This window comes from Phalaenopsis equestris, unplaced genomic scaffold, assembly GCF_001263595.1.
Source record: "Phalaenopsis equestris unplaced genomic scaffold, ASM126359v1 Scaffold000002, whole genome shotgun sequence".
Taxonomy (NCBI): Eukaryota; Viridiplantae; Streptophyta; class Magnoliopsida; order Asparagales; family Orchidaceae; genus Phalaenopsis; species Phalaenopsis equestris.
This window is the reverse complement of record NW_018164444.1, coordinates 75,519,156-75,535,553: the sequence shown is the minus strand read 5'-3', so window position 1 is coordinate 75,535,553 and position 16,398 is coordinate 75,519,156. Positions and strand designations below refer to the sequence as shown.

General features: G+C 34.1%; 1 protein-coding gene across 5 annotated transcripts in view; it reads left to right on the top strand.

Annotated features, from left to right (window-relative positions):
• Positions 1-16,375, top strand: part of LOC110018088 — a 41,748-nt gene extending 25,373 nt beyond the window's left edge. For 2 of the 5 annotated variants that reach the window (XM_020715318.1, XM_020715319.1), the window contains exon 2: positions 15,539-16,375. In XM_020715318.1, coding sequence (XP_020570977.1) covers positions 15,586-16,014 — 429 coding nt within the window. In that variant the 5' untranslated portion in view covers positions 15,539-15,585 and the 3' untranslated portion in view covers positions 16,015-16,375. Of the gene's footprint in view, positions 1-15,502 lie in introns of all 5 variants that reach the window. The other 3 variants (XM_020715314.1, XM_020715315.1, XM_020715317.1) reach the window with 2 other exon arrangements.
• Positions 16,376-16,398: the final 23 nt, after the last annotated feature.

Below are 16,398 nucleotides of genomic sequence, written 5' to 3'. Positions count from 1 at the left end.
GAAATAACTGTTCATGTTTGAGCCACTCCCATTTGCTCTTCTACGTCCTACCTTGAAAACCTGAACCTTGAATTCTTGAAGACTAGAACCATTGATCATTATCGAGAGTTTTCTCAAATGACTCCCGTCATTTGGGATGTAATTAACTATAGGGGCTTGCCTCTATAGGGAACTTGGAACCCAGATAAAATAAACCCTATTTAATCTTTGTATCAAATAGGGGAACTTGTCGGTCATATATAAAAGGTTCGCAGACTAAACGGATGTCACAAATCTCTTAGTTTGCTGGATTGGGTCTATCGCCGAGGTCTACACTTATCTTTCGGGAGGGTGTAGTATTCGCGGTATCAGACATGATTATGCAAACTATTGGACGAATGAGATCCATTTGGTCTCATTTTTCAAAAAAAAAAAAAAACTAAAACACACTACTTTCAAAACCCAAACTATATATCTTTTATATTTAAATTAAATTTCAAAAATTATTTTTTATAGTTCATATTTTCAAATCTATATCTATCGAAAAAGTTGACCGACAGTTACTCGTTCCATTATGTTTCACTCTAATATCAAAAAACGTTTCTGGAATGATGTCGCTCTTTTCGCCACTTATCTCATCAATAAAGTTCCCTAAAAAATTCATTAACTTTTGTACTTCTTTAGCCGTCTTGAGATTGTGCTTTCCTAATGATAGGGTTTCCTCCACTTTAGATCCCAAAATTTTATGGTGCACAACTTTTGTTAGAAATACTGCCCCAATTCGAAGTAAACTTAATCTCAGGTCCATAAAATGTGTTTTCCTATGATGATCTGCCACTCAAAAAGGGGTATCGGTGCCTTGACCCTACTACAAATAAGGTCTATGTGAGTGCTGATGTCTTTTAAAAGTGTTCCGTATTTTCCTAACTCGGCCTCCAGTGATGGGGAGCTAGAGTTCTTGGACACTGTTCTTTATCCTATTTTTGTGGACAATTTCCACACATCACCTACCATCGAGGAACCCTCAGTTCCTTTGGTTCTGCCCATTTATCCTACTACAAATGAGTTTTTTATTCATTTGGTTCTACCAGCACATCCTCCCACTCTGTGTCTACACTCGATGCATTTGTTCTGATGCACCTACTCTGGAGCTATCTAACCCCCTGTTGGACCCTGAATCCCCTCCAAACAACATCCCCAACACTACTACTCCAAATAAGGAAGTCAGTTCCTCTAATAAGGTACGCAATCATACGTGTTCTTTTCATCCCGTAGAAAACTATGTTTCTTTTCACATATTACCTCCAATGTATAGAGCATTTGATATAGCTCTAACCAATCATCAATTTTCTTCTACTATTGAGGCTGCTTTAGCAAACCCAGTCTGGAAAGCTGCTGTCATGGAAGAGATGAATGCTCTTAAGTGGAACAATACTTGGGACATTGTTGATCTTCCTCGTAACAAGAAAACAGTGAGATATCGATGAATTTTTAACACCATGTTTAAATCTGATGAATCCTTTAAACGCAATAAGGCACAGTTGGTTGTCAAAGGGTACTCACATGTCTACGAAGTTGACTATGAGAATAAATTTTTCTTAAGTTGCTAACTAAATTAAATATCATTCCGGTTTTTTTATCCCTTGCAATGAATCTAGGTTGACCCTTATTCCAGCTTGATGTCAAGAATGCATTTGTGAATGGCGATCTTACAAAGAGGTATATATGGTTCTTCCTCCAGGTTTTGACTCAACTGCCTCACAGGGGCATGTATGCTGGCTGCGACAATCCCTCTTTGGATTGAATCAATTACCACATGTCTGGTTTAGGAAGTTCACAAAGGTGGTGGTAGGTCATAAATTCACTCAGACTCAATCAGCTCATACTTCTTCTGACATTCCTCCAGTGGCCAGGTAGCTATCCTTATCGTCTATGTTGACGATATTGCTCTCACAGGTAATGATCTACCAACATTAGTATCTGAAATGAATTATTGCTGCATCTTTTGAAATGAAGAACTTGGGAGCTTTCTGTTACGTCTTAGGCATGGAAGTTGTTTGGTCTTCTCAGGGTATTTGTTGTCTCAACAAAAATATGTGATTGGCCTTTTGACAAAGAACAATCTTCTCCTATGAAAACTAGTGGTTGTTCCGATGGATTCAAATAAAAAACTTCTTGATGTTCCTAATACATTTCCTGTAAATTAGACTCAGTATTAGCGCATTGTGGAAAACTCATCTATCTTGCCCACACACGCCCCGATATTTGCCATGCAGTCGCCGTTGTCAGTCAATTCGCATGATCTCTACGAGCATCATCGCCAAGTTGTCAACTGGATTCTCCACTATTTAAAAAGCACACCGGGCTCAAGTTTATTTTTTTCTTGTCTCTCTCTCGTTCTATTGCAGTTAAACAGATGCGGATGAGGCCGGGTCCGTCCATGATAGACGATCTGCCTCGGGTTATTACTCATTTGTGCGGGGAAACCTGTTCACGTGGAAAAGCAAGAAGCAGTCTGTAGTTGCTCGAAACAGTGCGAAAGCCAAATTTTGATCCATGTCCCTGGGAGTTTGTGAAGCTCTCCGATTTCTCATCGTGCTTCACAAATTATGTACAATGGTCTCCGCTCCTCTATAGTGGATCTGTGACAACCTGGTTCAACATGATCACACCAATCATATTGAGATTGACCGATAATTTATTAAGGAAAAGCTGGAGTCTGGGGATATTTGTGCTACGTTTGCACCATTTAATAGCCAACTGACGGATATTCTAATAAAGAACTTTCCTCGGCCACTGTTCGATGATTTCAAGTCCAAGTTGAACATGATTGTCATCTGTGCTTCAACTTGAGGGGGAGTATTAGAAAATTTTATTGGCTTGTAATAGCCATTATTTGTTTCTGGATATTCTGAATTATTTGCTTTGATTTTTTTTTTATTTCCTTCCTTTTTCTATGTTTATTTCTTTCCCTTTTCCATTATATCGTGAGTTTATTTCTTTCCTTTCTAGTCAATTCTGTAATGGGTATATATACCCCTCTTTATATCAATAAGACACACCCTGGTTCTATTCTAAAATATTATTTAATAGAACATTAAACTATGTGGACTACATTTAATAGATAAAATTCTTTCCTCAATATTTTCTACATAATATTTTCTTTAGAGATTGGCTGAGATAAACTTATGAATTTTTTATATTATTTCATGGCACCATCTTTTCGATGGTTATAGAAAGTGAAGTTTGTAAAGCCCTCCCTAAAGCTTTTGCCCTTAATAGTTTTTTAATTTCATGTGAAAGTCTCAATAGTTTTCTATCCCTCGTAGAGGAGTAAAAACTAAAGTAGCATTGCTGTTGTAACCATATTAACTCTCCAATCATCTCCTTCTCTATGGATTGCCAGCTCCTCAGTCACAACGCTGCATTCATTAGTGCATGCAAGGGAAGAAGCTCGCATTGCCAATTCCATGAATTCACATAACAGAGTTCCAACATGATTAGAAAAGAAAAGAAATTTAAATTATGTAGGATCTATCTTGGTGCAATCTTATGATCCTTCACACGACAAAGATCTTCTATTGTTCCTATGTTGGGTGCATAGAATCACAATAGGATCTATGATCCAAGAGAGATTTTGTACTGTAGAATTCTAATGGGATTTTTGTTATTTATTATGTGCAGTTCCTTAGTTTCCACCTTCCTATGAGTGCTGTTAAAAGCACTCTCAAGTTCCAGTGAGAGCATTTACTTTCTTGGGGGCGTCTAATGGTTATATCCTTACATAAGTGGGCCTTTTAAACCAAAATAATATTCATTTAAAATCTTAAATGGAAGTTAGAAATGACACCAAAAGGTGTTGGAGTGGCAGTAGACAAAAGAAAGGAATCACATGTAAACAACAAGCAAGAAAACAACCCAGAAAAGAGGTTAGATAATAAAATTAATCATAATGTGTCTTCCACTCCGAAGGATCTTATTTTTTGTTTTGTAATATTTGGATGTGGTTCAAGTGGGCCTCCAAGATTTAATATATTGCCTGCTTTTATTCCTATAACATTGTTTGTTAAGGAAAGGGAGAGAATTTTGAGTGCAGGGAGAAGCCTATCAAAAGAACCTTATTGGTATTCTCCAAAACTTTATTGCATCATTCCTCAGTAACTCTGCCATCCTCTGTGGTACAGTTTTAACACTCCTTCACTCAACCATACCACACTGCTAGCTCGTTCCTAAGGTAACAACTATGGCTCACTTCGTGACTGACCGGCAACTTCAATGTTTCTTGCCTGGTTTACTTCTGTTGACTGAATACCTAAATTCGGTCTGACTTAATCACAAGTTTGTTTTCTTTTATTATTTAATGATGGTGGGTTTCTGAATGGAAAATGGAGTATCATTTTTAATGAAGCTGAAAACCATTTGGAGCTTTACAAATATCTTAAGAGTAAAAAATTAGTCAATTTTATGTTTATCTGCATCAAGTATATTGTGCAGTCTTTATGAAGTTGATCATTTCTTTTCAATATTATGTTTGCAAGTGCATGTAAAATATTATGGAAAATATATACTAAACTAAAAGATTAATGTCTTTGTTTTATCTTGTATTTGATTTACAAGATGCTCGATGCATGCGGCTTATTACATATGTTCATTTTAAGGAGTTGATGTACATAATTTTACTTTTGATATTACATTTTTAGAATTAGATGAGGCCAACTTTTGGTATATTATTTGTAATCATGCTATCTCCTTTGAGGGGGAAGAATGGAAATTTATAATTTTATTTATAATAGCAGATCATTTGAGTAAAACTAAAGGCCTTCGTTTGAGTAGAATTAAAATTGAATATATTGAATGTAATTTTAGTAGTACTAGCTCTAGTGACAAAAATGTAACTTTGGGTGATCAAATTATTAGAAGGTGTGAACGTTTTAGATATCTCAGGTCTATTGTTCAAAGTGATGGTGATATTGATGAGGATGTTATTAGTATAATTCAAGTTGGTTGGTTGAAGGGGAGGAATGCTTTGAGCCTATTGTGTGATAAAAAAGTACTTCTTAGATGATCCACGGATGTTTTAATGCTTATGCACAGTATAACAATAATTCGGATGGTATTTTTCACTTATATTTCATTATTTTGCAACCAAACCAAAAACTTGATTTTGAAGAAAAATAAGAATTTAACTTTTTAATATATATATATATATATATTGGGATACTACACAAGTATACGTATCGTTATCAAGTAATATAAGACTTTTTGATTAAGACCTGAATATCGAACTCACAGGGAATGATTATGCAATATGCACTTTTTAGACAGTTTTTCTATTTTTAAAAAGATAATTACTTAAACTAAAAACAATTTTTGCAGGAATTTTAAATTTAAATTTTTTTGGTATTTTTTCTATTTTAATGAAACAGTAACAACTAAAAAGATAACTAAAGTTTTTTGTAGAAGAAAAGTATTTAATATGAAAATATTTTTCTTTTTATCATGAATCAGTAATAAGTATAAAAATTCTGTTGTGGAAGTATGCAAATTGTGTTGTGTCAAATAGAAACAATAATATTCTTTACCCTTACTAGAGATGCTATAAAGAATATTGACTAATTTAAAGTTTGAATAATTCTGAAAACCGGCTAGGCAGTGAAGATACTAGCTCTCACTATAGAATTTCCTCGATCCCCTTCACCTGGGGGCTAGCATTCTCATATCAAAACCTAAAACAATAAACCAAGTTGCGGGTTTTAACCTGTCACTTTAAAGTCCTCTAACTCTACACGTATCAATGAATATTTTCTTATTTATTTGCACTCAATCATATGAATTACATTCTCATTCATACAATCTCATGTGATTCTTTCCAATTGTTGATTGAGACAATACCAGCCCGGTTCTCACATGTTCTCACAACAAATTTTAACATCTGGATTTGCTAAATCAAGAAGTAAATGAAGTGCATGGATTTAAATCATCACAACTTTTTCCAACATTAAAGATCAATACTCTCCACAATTTCCATCCAAAACTTAATTACTTATCATTTTAAGAAGAAATATAAAGAAAAATAATCAGAATTCATGGAGAAAATAAAATCACATTTTAGTTTAAAAGAAGAAATCTTTGTCAAACCAACAACAAGTCTTGATTAAAATCAAAAGTATTCTAAAAACAAAAAAATAAAAACTTATCTCACATCCTCCACCAAACTCTTGAAGTTCCTTTGAATCTCTTCTCTTTTACAATCACTCAAAACAAAATAACAAAAAGGATAAAGAAAATAAAAAGTGGTTCCTGAAAATCTCTCCGAACCCCGAGGTACGTGTGAACCAAAAAAACCCAAATCTGCTGCTTAGGGTTGAAGCCTTTTTTTCCCCTAAGAGCTAATAGATAGGGTTCCTAGTGCCTCGGTGACTAGCGTTGAAAAAGCAGCAAATAGACTTGAAGAAGTGAAAGATAAGGTCTGTGGGACAACAACACCGGTCAATCTCTACAGAACAGAAGATTGCAAAGACAAGGTGCGTCAGCAATTGGCCTTGGATGCAAAAGATCGAGAAGAAAGAGGCTGATCAAGAATTCTGTTGAGGTGTCTATCAGGTGATGAAGCGATGGAGGTCATGCACCAACTGGCATCTTGGCGGAGCACCAAGGAGGGCGAAAGCTGTTTCCGTATTTGCTGCAAGAATCTCATAGAATGAAGCAGATAGCCCTTTCCTAAGTCGTCTCTTCTTTCTTTTATAGTTTTCCAAGAGGAGTTTTGGGATCTCTTCAAAATGTGTCTTGATTCGATGTATTTGCCCAAGAGATGCATCCTTTCATGATAATTTTCGTCTATGGTGATTACAGCCATCTATTAAGCCAATGGGTGTCTCAAAAACCTCTTCGAAATTCGTGAAAACTGATTTTACTCGTCTAATAACTGTCACTGGCGCTTAAGTGCGGGGTCTCGGCGCATAGGCGCAGCCTTCTCTGTTTAATCGGCGCTTAACCGTCAAAACTCTTTTGCACAATTTTTTACCTTTTTGCTCTAAATTTGATCATTTTTCACTCATTTAAGCATTTTTTTCATTTTTTCTTGTATCTGCAAGAAAAATACAAAAATATCTTCCATTAAAACGCAATATCTCAAAAATAGGTATAAAAATGTATCTAAAAACACTATATATTTTAGGTGTATCATTAGACTGAAAGAAAGACTTTATAAATTGGTGGTGAGACCTGCAATGTTATATGGCGTTGCATGTTGGCCTTTAAAAGAGAGCATAAAACTAAGTTAAGTGTTGCCGAGATGAGAATGATTAGGTGGATGAGTTGCTTTACACTTAGAGATAAAATACGAAATGAATATATCTGTGATAGGGTTGGTGTAGCTCCAGTGACGAACAAAATTAGAGAGAGTCTTCTTAGATGGTTTGGTCACATTAAACGTCGATCATCTTATAATCCGATTAGAAGAGTAGATATTTTAGATTCGACTTATGTTAAGAAAAACAGAGGTAGATCTAAGATGACTTGGGCATATTTATAAAAAATGATCTTAATTTATTAGAATTAAATGAAAATATGAAACTAAATAGGATGCAATGAAGAAAACAGATTCATGTAAGTGACCTTACTTAGTGGGATAAAGGTTTGTTGGTGTTGTTGTTGTATAGTCGATCATTTCATCAAGGCTATGCCCTATAAATTTTTTTTTTCATTCTCTTTTATCTATGTGCAAAATTTTGTGCAAGATCTTGGTGTAAAGTTACATTATAAAATTCTCATTTTGCCATCTTAAATTTTCTAGTAAGCAATAGTTTGATGCATCCTCTTAAAAGCATTTCTAGTATTTTGGAAATTTTTTTCCAATTGTTTGTAATCAACCCCTTAATTAAGGACAGTACATTCCAGCTAGTGAGGGCTGCTAAGGCCTAACTTTAGAAGATCGTCTTTGCAAGATGGACAAGCAATAACCTTATGCTCTTGAGCATGACGAATTTTTTCTATAAAAAAATTAACAAGTTAAGACGGGCCAATTTGAGGGCACCTATGCGGGACCTCCTTATTATAATGTTGGAGTTTCTCTCTATCACAATCTTATCCAAATCTTTTTAACGGTGGCAATTCAACTCATCATTTACATGCTATCCAATTTGCCTATAATGCTTAGCAACATTTGTGGGCTTAGTCGATCTCCCTTTGTTGAAACTTCTTGTGATATCATAACAGATGAACTTCGATGTATTGTTTAAAAGGAATGCCTTTTGAGGGATACAAGTTAACTTATTCTTAGCCATAGCTTCTAGGAATTTTTTGCTTCTGACTAAAGTTGGAGCCCGTTTGGAGTGGCTTTTCAGCCAGTTGTTGTTTTGAAAAGCAGGTTAGGGGTGGTTTGGAGCCCCATTTCACCTGCTTTTCTTAAAATCTCATTCACAAAAATGAAGTTTTGGCGAACGACGGGGCCAAGCTGGGTGCCGCGGAACAGATTGCAACGGGATGGGTAAATTACACAACCGCCCGCTAAATTTCTATTATTTCCTTGTTTTATCTCTGATAATACACTTGATCTTTACAATTTTCCCTCGACTTCTCTGCATGCATCACGTATTAAGGTTTTATGTGGTATATTAGTGAGCGGCTTTTCTCGTCCGTCTTCCGCATTTGAATCGCTTGTATGCATGTCGTTGTTCATCTTTTATTTTGGTCACACAAAAACTTTCTTGTGCTTTGTTCTCATTTTTGTAATCCAATCTTTTTCAGTGCAATAACGTATTTGATTGTTGGTTTAGGGTGTGCATTCCACGGTATTTTGGTTTTGAATTTGATTCCGACTTTCTATATAGATGTAAAACGCGATGTATACGATTATATGCTTAATTTCCTTAATAATTATTCTTAATTTGTAACAAAATCAAAAATTTGATCTAAAGCAAAAGCTAAGTAAGTTTTTCACTATGAAACAAATAAGAATACAATTATAATATTTAAATATGAGATACTACGCAAGTATACGTATCGTTATCAAGTAATATAGAACTTTTTTATTAAGCCCCGAATGTCGAACCCACAGGGAGATTAACGATATGCACTTTAGGAAACTAGAAAATTTAGATGAAAAATTACTTCGTAAAATATTTTTACTTAAAACTTAAGATGCTATAATAGGATTGAAATTTCGATTCTTTTTGTAATTTTTTATTTATGTAAATAAAGTAAACAACTAATTAATTTAACTAAATATTTGTAAGATGAAGGCTATGTAAATAAAATATTTTTTTTCCTTATAATGAATTAGTAATAAGTATAAAAATTTTATTGTGGAAGTATGTTAAATGTGTTGTGTCAAATATGAGTAATAATATTCTTTACCCTTACTAGAGATGCTATAAAGAACATTGATTAATCTATAGTTTGAATAACCTTGAAGACCGGTTAGGTAGGGAAGATATCAGCTCTCACTCTAGAGTTCTCTCTTTTCCCTCTATCTGGGGGCTAACATCTCGTATCAAAACTTAAAATTATAAATCAAATTGGGGGTTTTAGCCTGTCACTCTAAAGTCCTCTAATTCTACACCTTTGAAAAAAAAATTTCCCTATTTATTTGCACTTAACCCCATGAACTACATTCTTATTCATGAAATCAATATGTGATTCTAATCATTTGTTGACTGAAACAATACCATTTCAGATCTTATATATTCTCACAACAGGTATTAACAACTTAATTGGCTAAATCAGGAAGTAAATGAAGTGCAAAATTTCAAATCATCACAACTTCTTCTAACATTAAAGTATAATACTTTACACAGCATCCTTTAAACACTTAATCACTTATCATTTTAAGAAAAAAGATAAAGAAAACTACTCAGAATTTATGGAGAAAACACAATCACGTATGAGTTTAAATGTAGAAATCATGCACACAAAGAAATCTAGATTAAAGCAAGTGTAGTCACAAAGATAAACACTTATCTCAAATCCTCTCCACCAAATATCTTGAAGTTCCTTTGAATTCTCTTCCTTCAATCACAATATAAACTAACACTCAAAATAAAAAGACTCAAAATAAAAAGAAAAGACGGCGGCGGCGGCGGCGGCGGTTACTTGGATGGATGATCACTGTAAAATCTAATGGGTGGTTGGCTTCCTCTCTTGATGATCCAAGTATTCTTCAATAAAAATCTAAAAGGTGTCTTGTTGTCCCTTCAAAATATGTCTTCATTCAATGAATCTTCTAGAACTTGCCTCTTCAAAAGCCAATTGAATGAATTTTCGTGTCAATGGGATATTTCCCACGTTTTACCACGGGTTGCTTCAAACACCTCTTCAATAATTTGTCTAAATTCAATGAATCATCAAATAACTACTTCTGGCGCTTAAGCGCGGAGTATCTAGCGTTTAAGTGCGAGCCTCTGGCGCTTAGGCGTCAGTCCTGGGCGCTTAGGCGCCCCAGTTCATTTTTACATCTTTCTTCTTTTTTGCTCCAAATTTGACCATTTTTCACTCATTTTAACATTTTTCATTCATTTGATTGTACCTGAAAGAAAAACCCGCATTTACCTTTCATTGAAGCGCAATATCTAAAAAATAGGTATAAAAATGTGTATAAAAATACTATATATTTTAGGTGTATCAACATTCTATGCTATCTACTTCGAATTTGTGAATGGATATTTTGTTTTCAATTTTTTGGTGTTTGTTGTGCTTTTGTGCTGCACTTTGCATAATGTTGAAAGTTTAGGTGTGAGCTTTTCAAACACATAAGAATTGTGGTCTTTGTATATCAACAGAGGAAATGTGTGCTCTGTAAATAATTTTTTTTGTCATATGTTTGGGGTTGCTCTAATAGGGGCTCGGTTGACTGTGGTTGCAGTTCAGTTGCCTGTTGTTTTGTTTGCTTTGAATTTCGTTGTATTTGTAGGGTAGCTCATTATGGTTTTAGGATTTTTTTTTTTTTTTTTTGTGCAAGCCATGCTATGTGGGTGAAATTCATGGTTTGGTAATTTGTTTTGGATTAATTTCTTTTGTTTTGCATTGAACCATCCTTAGAGGATTTGTCATGTGCATTCCATGCTATGCGAGTATAATTCTTATGTATTTGCATATCTATAACCTAGATTTAAATTTTTACATATAATTTATTTTCTCTACATGAAAATGTGTATTTCACTTTTGAAGTTGAAATAGTGATTTTTTTTATGTGATATGAAAAGCTTTGGGTGATATAAATGCACAAGATTAGTTGTTTGATATGTATATACATAAGAATTAATTGGTATGCAAGTAAATATTCCATCTTGTTTGTATGCAAGTGCATAACGACTGTACTGTTTGATATGAAAGTTAAAAATGTGTTTCTCATTGTATGAAGGGGATACCTACAACCGCTCAATTCTCGCTTATTATTCCATCTAACTGCTAAATTTTTTTTTTACTCATGAAACATCACCTATAAACGAAAAGGTGTTTCTTACTTTTTTGTGAGCTAAAATGGAGCTAATTTTGATTTGATATGGAAGATTTTAAGTGTTATAAATGTAAAAATATCAAAATTAAGGGTTACATTTTTAAATGTTTTAACAGTCAAATGCATGTAAATGCTCCTAAAAAACTACATATGTTATTCTTAGGAATTGAGTGATATCTATGTAAATGTATTAGCATCGGTGATTTTTCAAATATTTTTGTACGATTTGCATAAATACAAGTCAACTCCTATGCATTCATATGACCGCTTCTTTTCCTCGTGGCTATATGGTTTTCGGCCTTGTCTTCATTTATAATTATATGTTTTTGTATTTGGTATGATAATGCAATGCATGTTGTATGTAATGCGGGTTTCGGTGACATTATTTTTCGCAATGTTATGTAGAGCGATGATAGAAAAAAAGAGCTTAACAAATCACCAATTGTGATTCATATAATTGTTCCCACTTCTTTGCAATCATTGGACTTCATACCACATATATTACCTAGTATTAAAGCCCGCATGATATAGTTAACCACAGATATTATCTGGTCTTAAAGCCCGCACGACACAGTCAACCACATATACTACCCGCTCTTAAAGTTTGCACGGCATGGTTAACCACCAATACTATCTGGTCTTAACGCTTACACAACACATTCAACCACAAAAACTACCAAGTTTTACAACTCACCCGCCACACTCAAACACATGATCTTAAATCCCGCACAATACACTCAACCATAGATACTACTTAATCTTAAATCCCACACAATTCAGTCAACCATTAATACTTTCTGGTCTTCTAACACACCTAACACACTAATTGAAAGATACTCATTAGTCTTGCAACATACCCAACACACTCAATCACGTGTGTCATCCTCATCTGTGGGTGACAAATGAATTGGTGAGCTTCTCAAGGTCATTCATATAGAATTCATAATATATTTTGGATGTTGGTAAATTTTTTTGTGAATTGCTGGATGAATTACAGAATAATTATGGTTTGCAAGAATCATCCCAATTTACACTCATGGAAATAATAACCATAACTTTATATATTATATCACCCAATGAGTCTATTCATGTTGCTTTCGAGCGATTCCAACACTCAACCGAGACGATTAACAAATATTTCGATAATAGCCATAACTCGTTGGTTGAATGTCAAACAACATCGTCAAACCTATATATCCTACTTTTGGCATATATCAGAAGAAATTCATAACAATATGAGATACATGTCATTCTTCAATTTAGTGATTGTATTATCTATTTAATTTGCATGCATATTTTATCAAAAAATTGTCCTTGTGAATATTCTAAATAAGATTATATATGAGCAATTGATGACACACGTGTCGATGCACATATTAGAAATAATGATAAGATTGCATATATTGGAAGTTGTGGATTTATAACACAAAATATCTTAACAATTTGTGACTTTAACTTGTCATTTACCTTCTTAATGATTGAATGGAAGAGACTCTTCATGACAACCACATATTCAAGTTTTTTACTCAACGATGTGAATATAAATTTCTAATGCTTTTACCTGGTTAAAACATTAATGACTGTATATGAGGAATTAAATTTTAAGTGATGTACTAATAATATTATTATTCAGGAAAATTTTACTTCGTCAATTTGAGATTTTTCATGCAACAAGATTTTTTAAATTTCTTCCTTAATACGAGGTACCACTTTGATTTTAAGCTCAATGATCCACCTCAAAATAAACTGTTTTAGTGAATGTTTTATAAGTCTTTTTTGTAAATTTTTTATGATATTGCACTTTAAAGTAAGATATTTTGTATGTTTTTAGTTTCAGGTACATTGATGGATATTTAGAGAAAATGAAGAAAAAATAGAGCAAAAATGATGATTTTTGTGTGGCGCTGTGGCGCCAAGGGGTGGTGCCATAGCTCCACCGTCGAGCGAGATGTTAAGGAATCAGTCATTTTCTGTTTTGGAAGGGTGTTTAAAGTAACCTTGGTTTTTTTCTGTTTTCTATTTAATGAGAAGGATTTTGGCCGAATTTAGAAATTATGTTGTGCAGCGTAAGTCCTAACTCTCCTTAGAAGTCCGAGGTTGTCGTTCGGTACGACGTAAACCCTCATATCTCTGCGGGCTATCTGCATAATCGTATATTATGCACATATAAGTCTCAAATAATAAATTTGGCATGATTGAACCCTCGAATAACATCATCTTTAAAACACAGACACACAGTAGGATAGTTTGGGAAGTCACTGAGGGTTCTCCTGAGAATCTGTGACGTCCCCTATCTTCTTCTTCCTTTGGACTTCTGAAAATAACTGTTACTATTTGAGCCACTCCCACTTGCCTTTTCACGTCCTAACGTGAAAACCTAAACCTCAAATTATAAAAAACTAGTATATCTGATCATTATCGAGAGTTTTCTCAAGTGACCCCTGTCATTTGGGATGTAATTAACTATAGGGGTTTGCTTCTATAGGGAACTTGGAAACAGGTAAAAAAAAATTTATTTAATTTTTATATTAGATAGGGAAACTTGTTGGTCACACAAAAAGTTCGCAGAACAAACGGATGTCACAAATCTCTTAGTTTGTAGGATTGAATCCATCGCCGAGGTATACACTTATTTTTCGGGAAGGTGTAATATTCACGGTATTGGACACGATTATGCAAACTATTTTACTAATGAGATCGATTTGGTCTCATTTTTCAAAAATTAAAACATATTACTTTCAAACCCCAAATTATATACCTATTATATTAAATTTAATTTAAAAATTATTTTCAAAATAAAAAAAGTTGACCGACACTAATGTATTTTTGTCGTATGATTTTCGAGCAAACATTCTGGCGTCAATGAGTGATGCCTAAAAAAATCATAAGTTTCGATTATGTCGCCTCGAGATTAGTAATTGTTATTTATTATTGGATCAAAATATCTTTCATCATTAAGGCATTAATTCTTATTATTTGCATTAGATTTTTAGTTACATTGTAGGATTGTCAATCGTGTCATTGTCATTTCATTTATATTTGTTGTTTTGCACTTGTGATATATTTCATTTATTGCTCATGTCGAAGTAATTGGCGGGCTCATTTTATTTATTGCACGACTGCATGTATATTTGTTTAAATTATGCAACTGTAATATTTTATTTTCTTACACTTTATTTTTACGAACTCGCATATAAATTTCTATCATATCAAAAGCATGTGTGAAGTAGCATATTACTTATATACTATAAATGTGAAAAAAATTTTGTATGCTAGTTTGTGATGGCATATATATATATATATATATATATACCTTGGCATGTTGGTGCCAGCGATAAAGGGTTGGATCCCACCGTGGCGCGGGGGCTCTGGAATTTTGGGCACATGGCGCGACTCTCATCATGGGGCTATAATGCGCATGAAAAATCGATATTTGGGCCTCTGCCAAATATCAATTCCCTTTATATATATATATATATACATTGGTCTGCTGGTGGCAGGATCACTGTAAGTACCCTCGGGTCAAGGGTTCAATCCTATCATAGCGCGAGAGCTCTGGAATTTTAGGCACATGGCGTGGGCTCTCATCATAAGACCAAAAAACGCATAAGAAATCTATATTTGAGTCTGCTAAATATCGTATTGATGCAACTTTTAAATTGTGAACTTTTTGAATTAAATTTAGGATCATTTGATCTTCAATTTCAGCAAATTTGTAATCAATCTAAACATCTTAATAATGTAAACCCAACAACACCAAAATTGATCAGATTTAAATATAAATTAATTCAAACCAAGTATTTAAAGTACGATTAAGAAATTTCTATATATGTGCAAGATCTTCTTGCAAAGTTAAGATATAAAATTCTCATTTTACCACTCTGAAAATTTAATAAATTTACATTACATATGGATTCTTTACATGATTCAAACCTTGATCCCTAACTCCCAACGATCTCGACTTAATAATTAATCCAAAGCAGCAGCCTTTTGCTGCATATTTTACATCATTACTGAAAAAGCATTTTGTTATGTCCTCTCAAATATCGTTACATTTGGAAGGTACAGACTGTTAAAAGAAGAAATTCATTTCGAGTCCTGCAGGTTCTAAAGCCGTTTGAAATTTCAATCTGCAAAGAATTCAGCTATAAATGGGCAGAGGAAGAGGAAAAGGGAAGAAACTCACAGTTGTACCGAGCCCCGAGGACCCGGGAAGTGGTGCTCAAGAGCACCTTCCAGAATATAAAAGTAGCGAACAGCCTGAAACACCTATGGAAGATGACACCAATCCAGAAGAAAATGTAAAAGTTGAAGTAAATGGACCCAGTATCAAACCTGTTCTTACCACTAAAGATGAAATAGTTCAGCAGAGTGGGAAGAAGAGGAAGAGGTTCTTGCAAATAAAAGAAAATTCAGGTGCAATAATGGAAGAAAATGGCCCCATTACCGGATCAAAAGTCGAGGGGACGACGAAGAGTATCGGATACAGGCAAACTGGAAGCCGTCGGAAGAGTAAACCTCATCGGGCAGCTGAAGCTGTAGTTCCAGTAATGGCTGTCTATAATTATAAGGGGTTTTGACTGTTTGCTTGCCTGAAATTCTTAGAATTTCTGATGCTTTAGTTCTTATGTTTGGCCCTTTTTGCTTGGTTTAAAAGTTTTCTTGGTAAGTTTCTTGTCTTGAATGGATCTACAGTTTAAATACTATATATTTGCTCAGTTTTCATAAAGTTATTCTGTGACAGAATTCTGGATGTATATAGATCTCTTCCGTCTTTGTTCATCTTGCTTTTCTGGTCCAGTTCTGTATAATGTTGTTCTTTTAAGTGAAGTTCTATGCCTTATTGGGGCTGTAAATCAGCCAAGCTTGAGCGGGCTCGGGATTGGTTTGTGTTGGGCTCGTTCAAAATTGACTTGTATTTGTTATTGCTCGTGAATGGTGTTCATGTTCGGCTCGATATATAT